This window comes from Athene noctua, chromosome 5, assembly GCF_965140245.1.
Source record: "Athene noctua chromosome 5, bAthNoc1.hap1.1, whole genome shotgun sequence".
NCBI lineage: Eukaryota > Metazoa > Chordata > Aves > Strigiformes > Strigidae > Athene > Athene noctua.
This window is the reverse complement of record NC_134041.1, coordinates 64,824,381-64,842,090: the sequence shown is the minus strand read 5'-3', so window position 1 is coordinate 64,842,090 and position 17,710 is coordinate 64,824,381. Positions and strand designations below refer to the sequence as shown.

Genomic DNA, 17,710 nt, shown 5'->3' with positions numbered 1-17,710 from the left:
TGCAGCATCTCAAAGGATGCATTAACAGTAAGCAAACAGCCAGAAAAGCATCCTGCATTTACATAAAGAAAAAAAAGAAACGGTTTTTTCTTGCAAGAGAACACAAAGAACTTAAGTGGCTCGTGGTGGGGAGACAGGGAGAAGCTGGACAAGGCATCACGTGTGTTTCTACTAATGGCTGAAAGGCAGCAGCAATGAAAGGGCAACCTGTTTCCCAGCAGTGTGCGCTTCTGACAGCTACAGGCGGTCAACAGCAACTTCTCTGTGAAACCCAGCAAATGCACACATCACGTAACAGGCTCAGGAAAACCAATTTCTACCTTATCTTCCTCTACTTTCAGCTTAGGGATAAAATGCTTTAGTTTCAGAACTGTAGAATCATTTAGGTTGGAAAAGTCCTTTAAGATCATCGAACCCAAGTGTTCTCCCAACACTGCCAAGTCCCCCACTGAACCACGTCCCTGAGTGCCACGGCTACGTGACTTTTAAATACCTCCAGGAATGGCGACTCCACCACTTCCCTGAGCAGCCATTTTGCTCAAAACAATAATACTCCAAATCCCAAAGGAGGAGGGTAATTTAGAGATCAGAAGAGGATGACTCCTGTTACACCACAGGCTAATTCTGGTTTACAGATATTCAAACATCAAACCAGCTGTAACCTTTATAAGAAATTTTTCTGCTTACTTCACCTAATGTGTCAAGTATGTACACAAGAAATGACTAGTTTATCCAAAGAACCTTTACTAAAAATAGATAATTGTGAACAACTATCATGGGACAACTGTCATAGTGCTTCTGGCATAGAAAAGGTCACAAGAATTGACAGGGAAGATGTCTAAGGTGAAGCAAGAAGGTGGACACCCCAACTAGTTAATGAAGCAAGATATTTTACATTAAAAAATGTGTGTTTAGACGTGTGTGCATGTACACACACATATATATGTACACTCAAACAAATCTCTTATTCATACATCATAAATGTATGCATATGCACTGCAAACTTTCTAATATTTTTCTCTGTAAAGCCACATATCACAGACATTCATGGTAAAGAAAACTACCTAAGTTAAGACAAAACTGAATTTAAAAACATTTTTACACTCAGAATTTGTAGTATCGTCAGCGACATTTCAGTAATCATAAATGTCAATTATGGAAACCAGCTTAGGAACTGACCTTTGCATTGAGCTTCTCATTGAAAATAAATTTGATTAAAAAACAAACGACCGCTGCCCAACAAACCTTTTGTGGTTTTGCATGGGACTGATGGGAATTGATGTGTGCACCTGTAGAAATTACCCTCGCACTCCCAAGCTAAGACTCAGATAAATGGTATTAATTTTTATATTTTTATATTGGCACTGTAAGATAACTTTCAGTAAGTAAATTCAAATTAACTTTCAGGCAGTAAAACTGACTGGCCACTGAAAATCTGTTTTCTCATACTATCTCGAAACTTGACACCTCTGAGTTTCTTCCTTCAGGAAAATCTGTGCTGCAAAACCTTATGGTGTTGCTCTCAAGTCTGAGTGAACGGACGGCGTTTGGGGGCAGGTTAGTCCCGGAGCAGTAGCACTTGTCTTAAATGGTGAAAACCTGGTCCCTGTGGATCCTGCTAATTCCCTGGACAAGTTCTACTACAGAAGACATGGAGGGGACACTTTTCCTAACAGCTTGCTTTTGGAATCCTCCTGTAGCAGAAATATTGATTTGAATGAAGTCTGAATGGGGGGACCTTTGGGCATGGAGGCACCAGGAGAGCTGGTGGGAGGATAAAGCAGTGACAGCTGGACCAGGTCATACCAGTCCCACACTACCTAGATCTTAGGAAGGATTTCTGTGCAGAAGGGGCTGTTGGGCGTTGGAATGGGCTGCCCAGGGCAGGGGGGAGTCCCCGGGATCCCTGGAGGGGTTGAAGAGTCGGGCTGAGCCAGCGCTGAGGGATCTGGGGGAGTTGGGAACGGTCAGGGGGAGGGTCATGGTTGGGCTGGAGGAGCTGCAAGGGCTTTTCCAACTGAGATCATTCTGTGATATCCACATGAAGCTACTCAAGGCATCGAGGTGGGGAAAGAAAACCACTCACTGAGGCCATTAAGGGATGATGGTGGGAAGATGAAGAGCAGAAGTGGAACTGTACCGCATCCTCACCAGGCAGGGAGACAGCTGACATCGAATACATCGAGTGCTGCCCAGTGAATTCCCACAGAACTAGGACAGAGTGGAGACACGAGATCACAGCCACCACCAACTCCCAAAGGGAACCAAGGGCACATCCAACAACCAGCACGTGCTCACCAACCTCAGAACAGCGCAGGTGATGGGGTGCAGACGTCACAGCAGGCTCCTCTTGTCCTCAACGTCACCGCAAGCAACCCTGGACCCATTACTTGGACACACACGCCTTGACCCTTGTGAGGAATTCCGCATGGGTAAGTGTAAGTGATACCACTTTAGTTAAAATCAAATAACCTTCTTTTTCAGTATTGTCTCACATCGAGCTCTTCTGCATTTGCTCAGCTTTGTTGCAAACAACGTCACGAGAAATTGGCATTGCCTGGGGATGCTCTGATACAACTCCACTGGAGTACAGAGGAAGAGAGCACAGCGCAGGAAAAGTAACAGCCTTCGCAGGATTGTTCACTGCTTAGAGACTGTAACTGAATTAGCTTCTGGATTTGCTGAAGTGTATTTTTACAACACTTTGAGGAGGGTAATGATTCGTTCTGGCTGGGTTTTATACGAGTTCCAGCCTAGATGTTGTTAAGATTGTAAAAATGGTGACAATTTGGGTCTGAAAGTGAATGTGAGAGTGATTTTCAATTCCCAGTCTCAGTCTGCGTATTTGTAAAACATACACAGAGATGAGATTTAGAGTTTGTACCACAAGACCAATTTGAAAGTGCAGCTCCCATCTGAGGAGTCTTGCAGGGCCAAATCATAACACTTGCATGAGCACAGGAATTTACTAAGGACGTGTGAAAACAAACACATTATCAAAAATACAATTTATAAACATCCAGTTAAAGGTCCACGTGCAAGCCTCTTCCTATCCTTTAGGAAGTAAATGAAACAGAGAAGCAGCAAACTCACCAGTATCCCAGCACAATCTCCCGCAGAGGAACAAGAGCAGTCTCTAAAGCCATTTTCAATTAAATGAAAGACTTACAGAATTAAAGTTGTAATACATTATTGATCGTCTGCAGAAAGAATATCTGATCGACTGTAGCTAAAAATCCTTCCCAGCCTGTTCCTCTTGAACGGAGATTATACTAATAACAAAACAAATAGGGAATTGTAGGACACTATCTGACAGTGAATTCTGAGGCACTCTGGTAGCTGATGTTATCACACGCTGCAAGAAAAAATGTGTTCATTTCATCCAAAGCAACGTGACAGTTTAAGGCAAAATCATGAGAATATGTAATAATTGACCATTTGAGCTACTTTTTATGAGAAGGGGAATCTTTCTGCCTTTGTAACAACATTATTGTTTTACTGCTGAGTAAGTCATGCTTCTGCCTGCTACCTGAATCATATAGCAGCTACTTGAGGTAGAAAATATTACCTAAAACTCATCTGTTTTCTGGAATATTGACAGCATACAAAGATGGATGTTTCTAGCGCTGACGTGTGTTTTATCTCAGTACTACATCCATGCAGGAACAAGCACACCAGTACGGTGAAAGACTTCAGCTTTACCATGGCACTCCCTCAAAATTGTTCAGAAAAACAAGAAAAATAGTGTATGCGTAGCCTTCTATAGAGTGCGATAGCTCCTTAAATTCTGCAGTGAGGATCAAAAATACCAAGGAAATATGTTAATTTTTTTAGACAAGCTTTTAAAATAATATTTTATTTTTTGAGTCAGTGGTATATTTAAAAACAATCTACCGTAAGAGTAAAAAGATTGTAGATAGTAAAAAATAAAAGTGATGACAATAAAAAACGCTAGAGTATAAAGTTAGTTTCCTTCCTCCCACCCAGCACCCCCACCCCATCATTGTCCAATATTTCTCAGAGTCTAATATCTGGAGAAAAAAAAAAAAAATTGCCTTTTTTTTTTTTTTTTTACACTTTCAGCAATTAGGAAATTAAAAATATGTAAGGCATATTCTTTGCAGGTACATTAATTCATTATTACACGAAAAGCAGGCACCATAAAAATTAAAACATTCTAAAAACCATCATATATACAAACGCTGTACAGAATGATGGCACAAGGACAAAGTGATTCCATTCAGTTCATCCTAATCCACATGAAATATTACACATTAAAGAAGAAAACAAACAAACAACAAGCTCTTCCCATTCCTGTCCTCAGCTGCTGGGTTCAGAAGGACCAGGACTCTCCTATCTGCCTACTCGGGTCCTTTTCCTATATGCTCGTGGCCGTCAGCAGCCAAGAGGCTGATCACCCACTGATCAAAGCCCAGAATGGCCAACTCAGGGAAAATGGAAACGACTGATCGCCGACGACTAGTTGTACAAAAGCCCATTAGCAATCAGTTTATTTGTAATACAGAACAACTAAAGAGAAGGCACATTTCACAAACAAGTTGTGTCTGATTTTCAGCCCTGGGCAGAACCATTATTTAAGGAAATCCTACGGCAGCTTCTCCTGACTGTGAAGCCCGTTCCAACGTGCACTGAATTCAGTGTGAATATCGTCACTGAATTCTATATACGCTGAGATTAGGTACAAAATACTCAGCTCATCTGAAACTCCACAGCTACCTAAATGCTTCAGGTACAAAATATTCAACTCTCATTTTAATCTCCACAGCTACCTGTGTGCCTGAAGTTATTCTGAAGACGAAGCAAGGAGAAGGTTTAGGAAGAGGGTACTGTCAGTTGATGAACGCCTCCCAGTCTTAAGGAGAAATTCAGATTTCTTTCAAGTCATGGGAGGGAAAAACCCCCAGAAAGAGGGGTGATGTAGTGTTGTTTCCAACATGCGGCTAGAAATGGAGTTAAGAGACATTGCACTAAATGTTAGATACTGCACGCCTGAATGAGGTAAACATTATATACCATAAAATACTCAGGGAAATGAATTGTTACAGCTTTATCTTTGGAAAAAAAATTGCTTCCTTCTTCACTGGACAATCCCAGAGTCAACAGATGTTTGCTTCCGAGTTGTCTTGGGAGGTGGAGGCGGGGGAGTCTTGCTGGGGAGCGGAGGTGGCAGGTGCTGGAAGAAAACAATTTTGATAGACTGTGTTAGCAATGAATGGATTTTTAAAACATTTGCTGTTTCATATATAACCGCCAGAGACAGCAGGTAAGTCTGTAGCCATCTGACTCCTGAAAGCTTCGCTGCAGAATCTGCTACTATGAATACCAAATGCTCCTGGCCATTAGCTTAAAATATAATTTTATTTTTGACAATAAAAAAAGAAAAATCTCTCAAGGGTTCATGATTGATTAGCTAAGTATTTCAGGAAAAATCTTTTGAGAGCGCTGAAGAAGTTTATAATTCCCCACTTTACATCATGATAGGATATTGATTTCTTGGTCCGTATCGATTGCCCTCAGCCTCTGTGCACTACTGAGCTTAAAAGCCAAGCTGAAGCAACAGCTTCATTGCTTTTCTATTATTTTCGTGTCTTGCACATTTAGAACACAAATAATAAAAAAAAAAAAAAAAGGGAAATCCTTTGAAGAGATAAGTAACTTGCAATTTACTATTATGCATTCAGTTATAATTAAAATATTCAAAACAGAAATCCAGACTGTTCAAATATACATACATTAAATCACTCCATACATCATACAACAGAACAAGAGCACCCTCAGTTAGATTCACTGGCTAATTGGACAAATTAACAAAGTCATTACGGAAATTAAGACTTTTTTTTTTTTTTCATAACGTTCAATCACGCATGGTAAATCTGTTTCAGAAAGAGCTTGAGAACACTGCGATTCCCTCGTACACTTTGCAGGCAGGTTTCCTATCGCACCCATTCCAGTTTCCCATTGCTGCGCTGAGGCTGTACTTGACTGTGACAGCTCAAAAATGCTGCTTTGGTTTTGCTTTTCCCTAAGATTCTTCTTTCGCTCAGCCTTTTCTTCTCCTCCAAGCACAACGATGTTTTGCCATTTCCACTTGTGTCTCAGCGTACCCATCCCACCTTGCCCACCCTGTACTCAATTGCTGGCTCCATGCATGAACACTTCAAACCCAACTCTGCCAAATTTCCTTAATCACTGCTACAAGAACAGTTCAAACATCTGAAATACCTTAGTGTTACACCACGCTTGCAAACTTTGTATTCCAACTTTCATTGTTCTGGACAATATAACAGACGATTTCTCAATCACGGTAAGAAACAGGTATATAAGCAACATATAAACCATGTGGAGGTGAGTACGAAAGAAGCCCGTTCTGTTAAAAGCTATCCAAAGCTGTTATGCCAAAAGTAGAGGGGTCCAGGGTGATGCCAGGACAGTCTGGTTGTTCCTCTGCTGCGAGGCAGAAGCTGGAGAGTCTCCTAATGCTCCTGCAACCCAGAGACTGGGAGATTGCAGAGAAGTGTAAGAGTAGAAGGAAGAAAGAATCTTTAAGGTAACTGAATGCCCTCTTCAAAGCAGGTTTAAAGACAGCGTGAAGTTACAAATCCAGAGCTTTTACCAGATAGTTTTACGAATCTCAGACTAAACGGGAAGGTAAGGCTGCATGCTGGCAGAGCCAGGAAGGCAGGGTTTTTGATAGAATGTTTTTCCCATATCCCACCTGGAAAGAAACACATTCCAATCTGTTTTACAACTTCCCTCATTCCTCCTGGCTCCCCGCCATGGCAAATGAACGGGGATTGCAAACTATCATTGGGTTGGCCGTGCCCTGAGCTTGTCTCTCCATTTTGCCACTCTCCGTTTCCCCAGCCTGGCCAGGAACGGCACCAACGCAGCCACGCGCGTGCTCTCACCTTCCTCCTTGATCACAAAACACTTTCTGAGTTAGCAACTCGGAAATCAATTGGTTTTTAATTTGCTACTGAATGAGAAATGAAGCCCGGGGGTGCCCTGTCTGGGAAGCCCCCTCTTCCAGGGGAAGCCTCCTGCTCACCCATCAGGACAGGACTGAACATACCGGGCAATGAAGACTTTCACGTTCACGATCCGGTGAAAGTTCATCCAAGCTCTTTTGAAGAAACAACCAGGTTATTGAAGGGTTTGAGTCTCAAAAGGGCACGGCTGCTTGAAATGCACACTTCAAGAACACCCTGCTGAGTAAGCAGTATTCGTTTTCCAGAGCAGGCTCAGAATCCTGCACTGTTTATCGCTGACTTACAGTGGGACACAGTGATCTCTGAGTCAGAAAATCAAGTCAACAGACTAATATGAAATGCAGATAAACCAATATTTTTTCTTAATTAAATGCAAAACTTAAGTGTTTTTTAAATCAAATGCCACCGCTGATCTGTCTAAGTATTACACTCAGAACCAGTACTTCCTCTACTTGACCAAATACTTTTCTTAACCTTGTGTGTTAAGTTACCTCCTAAATCCCTACTAAGGCACCTGAATAAGAGCTGGACTGCCAACATTACTTAGCCTCGCACACTCAGTTGTGATCTGCAGATTTCAAAACCCTTGAGAAACTGCTTCGTTACAGTCAGGTACCCAGGCAGGGGCTCTGGGCAAACCTTGGGAAATGCTGGTGGTCTGCAAAACCATCAGCATACAACGTGCAAGAACTCCTCATGGAAACGACATTAATTTCATGACTAAATAAACCAGGTGCCCCTCCGAAACACTTTATAAAGCATAAAAATTTCCTCAGTGCTTTCCACTCAGATGGTACTTTTAACTTCGTATTTATCACTAGAAAAAAACCTAACTTTGCTGATAGCATCATTTGTGAAAATCCATTTTGAATTTAAATAACAGTATATTGGCAATAATTCTCAATTCAATTAGATCAAAGGCATTTCTCAAACAAATGAGCCCTTCATATTGATCAGAGAACAATCAAATTATCCCTGAAAACCTCCTTCTGAAGAACACATACAATGAGAATAAGCTAACTCTATATATGCTATGAATAACAAGCACAAAACCTACCAGAGCTGAGATTCCGCCAGCAAATTAGGCAGAAAGAAATAACAGAGATAGGTAGATAATTATTATAATTGAATTGACAATTTCCATTAGAAAGTTGGATAAATTTAGTACATGTTCATTTATATAATAAGCTACCAATGAATATATTAAGTAGGATGTGTAAGGCTCGTCGGGGCAACATTCTTGAGAAATTACCACAACAAAAAGTGCCAGTATGGAACTGGTGTAAGCTCCAAATCAAGCCATCACTCCAGGGCCGATACGTGCTCCTTTTTATTCCAGCACAGGAAGAAATTCAAGCATACTTTCGCTCTCCCTTTAACATCATACTCAGAAAATCGTTATTAGGCTTACGAAGTTAATTTTTGCTACGCTTCCCCTTCGAAACACAAAATAAAGTTTCCCTTGATTTTACATTTAATTAAGAACTGCTTTGCAGAGCTCATGTTTGTATTTCAGTGGTTAATTGTGAACTCACCGAATCTTGAAGCATGCTTTTACTTTTGATAGAGACTGCTGGTTCACATTCAAACCTATTATGGGCAGAATCTTGACTCATGGGTACCTCAGGGGAAGCAGAAACCTTATGTAAAAGGCACATCTGCAACACAGAAGCAATCTGTTCCTTTTGCTTCAAACATGTAATTGCTCCCATTTGTTTGGTTTTTTCCTGATACAGAAAAGAATGAGGTTTAAAAACATTTGTCTCCATTCTCTTACAGATATAAACTACACTACACTATCCATGTTCAGGATGCAGCAAAAATCAATTAAAAATGAAAATGCAGCTTTTTTTTTTTTTTTTCTAGTCTGTGAAGAAGCAAGATACAAGATTTTTTTTCTTTTTCAATCAGAAAATACTACTAAAAAACACCAACCGAAAACATAAAACAAAATTTGATTCCCCAAAATGGTCCTTGTGACACTGTAAGAGATTTCTTTCTGTGTAACTCTATTTTTCTTTGAAATTAAATGGTCATCAGTATGACAAGTTATGGAGATCCAATCAAAAGCACTTTAGTTTAAAGGATTAACACATCTAATTAGGTCAGAAGCAGTAGAAATGAGATGTAAATAGGCTACAAACTACATGGGACTGTGTAAATGCTTTCAGATACTGAGCTCTGAACTGCTCCTTCTCGCTTAGACCGTTGCTTTCAGCATGGAGATGAGTTGCCTGACAAGCAGAAACTTCCTTATTTAAAATCTGCGGCGAAAAAGAACCCATAATGTGAGGTCTTGGTGGAATAACACTCCCATTCTGAGAGCGTGGTAATACACCATGGAGAGAATCAACCTAACTCCACTCATCTACCTGCAAGGAGGTTGCAGAGAGCTGGGGATGAGTCTTTTTAACCAAGTAGTAAGTGACAGGCCCCGAGGGAATGGCCTCAAGCTGCCCAGGGCAGGGTCAGGCTGGCTCTGAGGAAGGATTTCTGTGCAGAAGGGGCTGTTGGGCGTTGGAATGGGCTGCCCAGGGCAGGGGGGAGTCCCCGGGATCCCTGGAGGGGTTGAAGAGTCGGGCTGAGCCAGCGCTGAGGGATCTGGGGGAGTTGGGAACGGTCAGGGGGAGGGTCATGGTTGGGCTGGAGGAGCTCCAAGGGCTTTTCCAACCTAGACGATTCTGTGATTCTGTAATTTGAACCAAATTATAGACAGTTTAAGCTAATTGTCTCTTTGACCCAGGGAGCAAAGTTACATGGAAAATACTACAGGTAACCGAGGTAAAATGAGTGTTTAAACTCTGCTGTCATACTTCATTGGAGTTTCATCTGACTGTGTATCACAGCCATTAGCTGCCCTTGCTGGAGTGTACCTTGATAAAAGAGAGTAATTTTATGAGTCCTTCTGCAGAGGTGCACTTTCTGTGCTCCCACTCGCCGCGTGCTAAGCATCCCGTCCTTGGGCAACGCGAAAAGATCCCTCAAAATGGGCAACGCTGAATTGCTTCAATCAGTATCCAGTTTTTCATGGAGTTCAAGGCCAAGGGCAAGGTCCTGCCCGTGGGTTGGTGCAATCCCCAGCACAAATCCAGTCTGGGCGAGGAGTGGCTGGAGAGCAGCCCCGAGGAGAAGGACTTGGGGGTATCAGTGGATGGAAAACTGACTGTGAGCCAGCAACGTGCGCTGGCAGCCCAGAAAGGCCCCGTGTGCTGGGCTGCACCCAGAGCAGGGTGGGCAGCAGGGCGAGGGGGGGATTCTCCCCCTCTGCTCCGCTCTGTGAGACCCCCCTGCAGGGCTGGGTCCAGCTCTGGGGCACCAACAGCAGAAGGACACGGACCTGCTCGAGCGGGGCCAGAGGAGGCCACGGAGATGCTGGGGGGGCTGGAGCCCCCCTGTGAGGACAGGCTGAGAGAGTTGGGGGGTTCAGCTGGAGAAGAGAAGGCTCCGGGGAGACCTTAGAGCGGCCCCCCAGGGCTGAAAGGGGCTGCGGGAAAGGGGGGAGGGGCTCTGGATCAGGGGTGTGGGGATAGGACAAGGGGTCACGGGTTTAAACTGACAGAGGGGAGATTTAGATGAGATGTGAGGCAGAAATTCTTCCGTGTGAGGGGGGTGAGGCCCTGGCACAGGCTGCCCAGAGAAGCTGTGGCTGCCCCCTCCCTGGAAGGGTTCAAGGCCAGGTTGGACGGGGCTTTGGGCAACCTGGGCTAGAGGAAGGTCCCTGCCTGTGGCAAGGGAGTGGGACCGGATGGGCTTTAAGGTCCCTTCCAACTCAAATCAGTCTGTGATTCTGTGATTTTCCCTATGGCATTTCGAGGAGCCTGGCTGGGGCAGCAGTGGAGCACCCCTGTGGAGGTGACGGCAGCAGACGAGGGGAAGAGCTGGACCTAGGAGAGGTCTGCACCCCTCAGGCAGGGAGAACTTTGCTGCTAGCACGTGTCAGCTGTGTTAAAGCATGGCTAATGCAATTCTCCCTCTGTTGAACCACATTTCTGCATGTGGAAGCTATTAGTATTTCAGATCGTGCTGGGTAACTCGATTTTCAAAAGCACTGTTTTTCTGATCTGGTCCATATATAAACAGACCTCAAGAGTTATGAGCAATACCCTCAGAATTAGGTTTAGACTCCAGACTGAAACTCTATTTCTTAGTGAAGGCCCGGGCCCTGCGAGAGCAATAAACAAATGCATTACCAATTGGCCAGAGCAAAACCCACAGCCTGATCCCGCGTAGCGCCGAGGGCAGCGACACGGCCCTTTCCGAAACAAAATCAAGGGTGCTGCTCAGGGACACATCACAGGCTTTATATCTCCAGGCAGACAGCAGAAGAACACATTTTTCACTCAAAATCCTGTAATAAGCAGTGGCAGTCCATTGATTTTGAGACTTATTAAAAAGTGACTGTGAGCTTTTTTGAAACATTTTGCTCAGCAAGAGCTTAACCCACCAAAGCCCAGCCCAGCTGAGGAGACCGAAGGAACCTTGCAATGCTTCCCATCTCCAGCAGGCAAAAATAATGATCAGGTGGTAAATAAAAAATGAATTTTTATATTTTTTTCTTTTAGACACATTATATACTCCTATGCATCATGGAAAGCCTTTGGTCAGAGAGCCTGTTCTGTAAAAATTTGAAGTATCAGATAGAAGAGGAGATGTTTATTTATATTTGTGAGCAAATGCAGTCCATAAAGTCAACTTTCTAATTTAATATAATGGGTTAATAATGCACTTTTCCCGCTTTCACTTTTTCCATGGGTTAACATTCCTAACAACTGTCCTCCCGCTGCTGTGGTAAGCAAGCTGGCAAGCCACCCAACCAGCCGCCCACCAAAGCAGCCACCCACCTAACCAGCCACTAACCAAAGCAGCCACCCACCTAACCAGCCACTAACCAAAGCAGCCACCCACCCACCCAACCACCCACCAAACCAGCGTTGGGGGCCGGAGCAGGTGGCACCAGGATGCTCCGAGCGTTCCCCACCAGCCCCTGCTCTGGGGGCATGAAGCCAGGAGCTGCACTTCAGGAAGGAAGGGGATTTCTCCCTAATTACCTGCTGCATCTGTAGTTTCCGCTGGGTTTCCAGCCCCCACTCTTTGCTCTGTCCACATGAGGACAGGACATTTTCTGAAGCCTTTCAAGTCATCTTGTGCTCATGGCAGCTAATGTAAGAGATAATGATCAGCACTGCGGTATACGCATCCCAACACACGAAAAATCCCCCTGGAATTTTCCTTCCAGTGTAAACACTTCCATTATATCTAAATAACCATTCCAAATGCTCCTCGTGCAACAGGAGCTGAGTCAAAACAAGCGCCGTCACCATCAGCCACGCGAGACCGTTCCGGCCCTCGCGTCACGCCCCGCCTCAGCCTTTGCTGTCCCTCCTTGCCAAGTTCTCTATCTAGGCCGGATTGATCAAGATGTTCTCATCCAAACCATTATCTGATGCTTAGTAAGTGTTATAGCTGATATTATAAATGTAAGTGCTCCTTTGTCTATTTTCTTTGAGTTTCTCTTCTCGCTGTGAATACTAAGCAGGCAGCTGATTTGTATGCAAGGGTATGGATGAACCCATAAAGAATGAGAAGTGCCTAAAGGAATCCCTTGATGTAATAATAATCCTTGCAGGAGTCGTAGACTTCTGTTTTTATGTTCCCATATATTATTAAGGACATTTTTAGCAGAACAAATCACACAGTGCAAGAAAATATATATAAGGGTCTCACAGTTAACAACGAATATGAGGACAATCAGAAAATTATAATTAGATGATCACTTGGATAAAAGACTTAAGGTAGCCCGATTAGCATCTCAGACACTAAAAGACACCATTGCCTGCAGTTTGATTTGAAGTATTTGATGCATTTATCACTGCATGCTTTTCAGTTCACTACAGCATTTTTTTTTTTTTTTTTTTTTTTGGTTTTCATAACTGACTGCAAGGCAACCAGAGTGAACAATGTAATAATTTTTCATACAAGGAGATATTTCCAGTTTAAAAAGCTACTAAGATAATCTTATCTATCATATTTTTTTACTGATTCTTCTTCACTGATACAAAGCCTGTGTAATTTAAAAGATGATCAGTTTACTAGGCAGAGAATTACAAAGTTATGAAGTATGTAGCTATTTGACCCATGAAACACAAGGCATTAAAAACTGCGGAGTGGGATTTAATCACAGCAGCAATAAGAATTTACCCATCTGATCTTTCATGCCCAGCACTACTCATTTTCTTTATGTTCTGTAACAGCTTCCTTCCTACAAGCCTGATGAAATAAATGCACAGAATGATTGTTATAAGACTAGAAGCCTCTCCTAAAATTAATTTAAAGACAAATACACGTGGCTCTGTGACAAATCTGTTTTAGATCTATTTTCCAGACTTTGAAACTACTTTGCCTCATCTCGGAAAGTATAAAAATGCAGATGCTGAAGAAAATTTTGGACAGTTAGCTAAGGAGATATAGCCTATTTGATTGCATTTAAGCTATGCTTAACTCCTGAGGCCCTTCAACACTGCCATTAGACAATGGTGCCTATTTTTACAATTACAAAATGTATTAAAAAAAAAAAATGAAAGGAGGCTGAGCAGTGAAGACAGTAAAGAGAAAAATATATTAAGACCTGAATAAAGCTTTTCAAAAAAACCAAGAGAGCATATTGCTACTATTTTTATGAACTTTCATTTAATGATGCGGAAACCCTGCTCATGACAGGTAGAGGAGCTGCACAAGGTCACATTTTCAACAGCAACGAGACTGAAGCTGGAACCTGAGTTGTTTTCAGGCCTGGGCTCCAACCATCACGGCATGATGGCATCTGCAAGTAGTATAGTAAATATCTAGCATTTGTCCACCGAGTGGAAACCCCTTCCAACAGCCTCGCAAGGAAGGGAAAAGGAACCCATCTACTGCGACTGCATTTCTCACCAGATGATTTATCATCTCACTCTTTAATGCTTTTTAGCTAAAAATTGAACACACATTACCAATCCTGAGCTACACCATGACCTAAAACTTGGATCACACAAAATGAATTTACTGCTCTGGAACTCATACAACAAGAGGTTCAAGAAATTTGAAACCTAATTTGAATTTCTCAGGTTTCTTCATGTAAATGAATTCCTTAGACAAAAGCCCTGGCAGCCCTCCTGTACATTCTGTAATTTTCCACTTAGAGGTCTGTATTCAGGTCAAGTGAGAGCTGTCCCCTGAGAGGGAAGCCAGGGAAATGGGTAAGAGCTTAGTATAATTTGATGAAAATTAGAGGAAAAGTGCTTGCAAAAAAATTGAGTGAAAATATTTACTAACACCATCCAGCCACGGGGAAGAACTACGGAAGAGAGGATGGGAATAGAGAATTTTTCAATATACGTGTATAATGAGTAAAACATGGTGTTTTGAACAACACTACTCACATTCCTGAAGTTACTGCTATAGCTGTCTTTTGAATCCATTTAGCCTGAAAATAATAAATTCCTACAACAATTTACAATTTCAACCATGGAAAAAGCTGGACTTGTGTACTGTTGTGCACGGTGATAGTCTGTGTTAAACAAAACTATTCCCAGAGTTAAAACTAAATTCCTTTCTGTTTCTCTGCTGAGATTAGAAATTCTTTCTCTAACCATGAAATTTACTGAAAAGTAAATTACTCAACAGAATTTCATTTGAATGGTGAACTTCAGAGAAATCCTGGAAGATATCTCTGCAAACAGAAAAGGATCATTACCACTGAGAATTTTTCCACAAAATAACAGCTTGGCCAAAGTTATACATTTCAAAGTCAAAGAAAAGAAAACCTCTTGTATTGGGTTTGTGTGGCAAGGTTTTGGTAGCGGGGGGCTACAGGGGCAGCTTCTGTGAGAAGCTGTTAGAAACTTCCCCCATGTCTGATGGAGCCAATGCCCCTTGGTGAGGTGGCAGCACCTCTGGGACAACATATTTAAGAATGAGAAAAATGTTTAGTAATTGCAGCCGGAGAGAGGAGTGAGAGTATGTGAGAGCAGCAGCTCTGCAGCCACCCAGGTCAGTGAGGAAGGAGGGAGAGGAGCAGAGATTCCCCGGCAGCCCGTGGTGCAGCCCATGGTGGGGCAGCTGTGCCCTGCACCCATGGGGGCCCACGGGGGAGCAGAACCCACCCGCACCCATGGGGGACCCCACGCCGGAGCGGGTGGATGTGCCCGAAGGAGGCTGCGACCCCGTGGGGAGCCCCCGCTGGAGCAGGCTCCTGGCAGGGCCTGTGGCCCCGTGGAGAGAGGAGCCCAGGCTGGGGCAGGTTTGCTGGCGGGACTGGTGACCCCGGGGGGGACCCACGCTGGAGCAGTTTGTGAAGAGCTGCAGCCCGTGGGGAGGACTCGTGTTGGAGATGTTCATGGAGGACTGTCTCCTGTGGGAGGGACCCCACGCTGGAGCAGGGGAGGAGTGTGAGGAGTCCTCCCCTGAGGAGGAAGGAGCAGCAGAGACAACGGGTGATGAACCGACCACAGCCCCCATTGCCCATCCCCTGCGCTGCTGGGGGGGAGAGAGAGAAATTGGGAGTGAAGTTGAGCCTGGGAAGAAGGGAGGGGTGGGGGGAAGGTGTTTTCAAGATTTAGTTTTTATTTCTCATTATCCTATTCTGATTTAATTGGTAATAAATTAAATTTTTCCCCATGTTGAGTCTGTTTTGCCCATGACAGTGATTGTGAGTGATGTCCCTGTCCCTACCTCGACCCACGAGCCTTTCGTTACATTCTCTCTGCCCTGTCCAGCTGAGGAGGGGAGTGACAGAGCGGCTTTGGTGGGCACCCAGCGCCAGCCACAGTCAACCCACCACACCTCTTTAAAACATATTTTTTTCTTCAAAAAGAAAATTAACAACCCTTCTCAAAAGTGCTGCTTTAAAGAAAAGGACCAAATTATTTCTAAAAGCTTCCAGGATACAGGAAATGAAGCTGAAAAAGTGTATTTTCTTCAGAAAGCTGAAAACCCTGTTGATGATGAAGAGCGTTTCTGAGCTCCTTCCCTCAAAGGGGGCACGTGTGTTTGCCTCTAGGAAACGAGTGGCAATTGAATGTCAACAGAACAGAGCTCCAGAAAGGAAAGATGTCAGGTACATGTTTTATTTCCTTTCCTGAGACAGGATTGAAAGGCTATTAAATCTAATTTGCTGCTGAGACTATATCCTGTCGCTTAAAGCTCCCTTATCAACACAGCTAACAACATTTTGCTTAGTCTTCTCCACCAGAATGAATCCAACCTGCCTTCAGGTCGGTGCCCATGAGCAATGCTGTTCCCTCATACTTCAGACACTCGTTTGAAACTGCAGAAACGTCTGGATCTGCTGGCACGTCCGCAAGCAGCTGTGGGTTGTTCAAGGTACAAAAGCAAAGAAAATTGCAGAAAATGATCCTCCTCTCTGGGACTCACCCTTTGATGGGCAGGGGGGGAGGTCGTCGGGCTGATCAAGTCTTGACTTTCCATGAGGTTCCCGTAATCAGCCATGCTTCCTTTGAGAGGCAGAGGAGGAGGAACGTCGGGGATGTCGGAGATGGACATACCATTCAGCTCCAGATCTGTAAAAACCAACACGGAGTTAACTCTTTCAATAACTGGATTGAATCCAAAGACACAGACCGTGCCAATTCTCATGGCACTGGTACTGCAATGATGCTGCACATGTGATATCTTCACTCTTCACTGCCTCTATAATTATCTGCAGCTCATCTAATGAGGAGGAAAGTCGAACAAATGAAGCAACCCCTGCATTGAGGAGGCTCTGTGGAGCCACGTTGGGCTAACTCTTAGGATATGCTCAAAATACCTGAACAATCCCCTCTTTTTAATAATTTTTACTTCAGATTTCATGCCAAAATATTCACAGCTTAGCAAATATAATTTTCTCAGCTGTAAGCAACTGCATTTTCACCTTGTACATTAATACACAATAAAAGTTTTGGTAAGTGCACTAAGAAAATATAATTGAGCTAAGCTTTATTTGCTTCCCCCCCTGTAAAATAAAAGCTTCTGGTTAATAAAATGCACAAATGAAAGCCTATAATTAACTAGATCTGTCTCAAAAACTTTCAAACTCCAGGTAACTATAATAAATGAGCAGTCATTAGTTGTTGAGTAAATAAAATCACGCAAGAGAAAGTACAAAACATTTATTATTACTGTTTGCTGGGTGGAAGGTTCCCTTTTCTTAGCAGATAAATCCTAGCAGGTACGTGCTGCAAAGGCAAATAGCCTGAGGGACAATAAAGTTTATTGAAGCCTGAGTGATACATAGGTTTTTGTGTAGAAATCCACCCACGGTGTATTTCAGGGTAATTCAGTCATTTTAACACAGGCAAAACCCACTGTGAGCTCTACGAGATAAGAAACTTAATTTATTTTTGATAAATTAGGGAAGTGTTTTCATTTAAGAAATGAAAAAAAGGTTACTTTTATTTTACAGGGGTTATTTGTGAAACAAGTGTAGGACTTGTTTATGCAGATATTTTTATTGCAAGGTTCCTATCTTACAAAACCCGTCCTTTCACTCTTCTCTAAAATGCCCTCTCACTAACACAATTGAACTGTAAGGTGGCTGTATTGATTTGTCACTGAAAACTGTAATTTTACTCTTTATCCTTTCGGTTGAACTTTCAACTACGCCAGGATGAAGAATATTTTCCATCCTTGGACTTCTACATCAGACTGGAAAGTGTTGTTTG

The 17,710-nt window shown here is 43.1% G+C and overlaps 1 protein-coding gene across 2 annotated transcripts in view; it reads right to left on the bottom strand.

Moving 5' to 3' along the window:
- Window positions 1–4,114: 4,114 nt before the first annotated feature.
- The window catches only part of DOCK1 (dedicator of cytokinesis 1), a 314,808-nt gene continuing 301,212 nt past the window's right edge, over window positions 4,115–17,710 (bottom strand). For both annotated transcript variants that reach the window (XM_074907950.1, XM_074907951.1), the window contains exons 51-52: window positions 16,422–16,567; window positions 4,115–5,194 (exon numbers count right to left, since the gene is read on the bottom strand). In XM_074907950.1, the coding sequence (XP_074764051.1) occupies window positions 5,099–5,194; window positions 16,422–16,567 (242 nt within the window). In that variant the 3' untranslated portion in view covers window positions 4,115–5,098. The remainder of the gene's footprint in view (window positions 5,195–16,421; window positions 16,568–17,710) is intronic.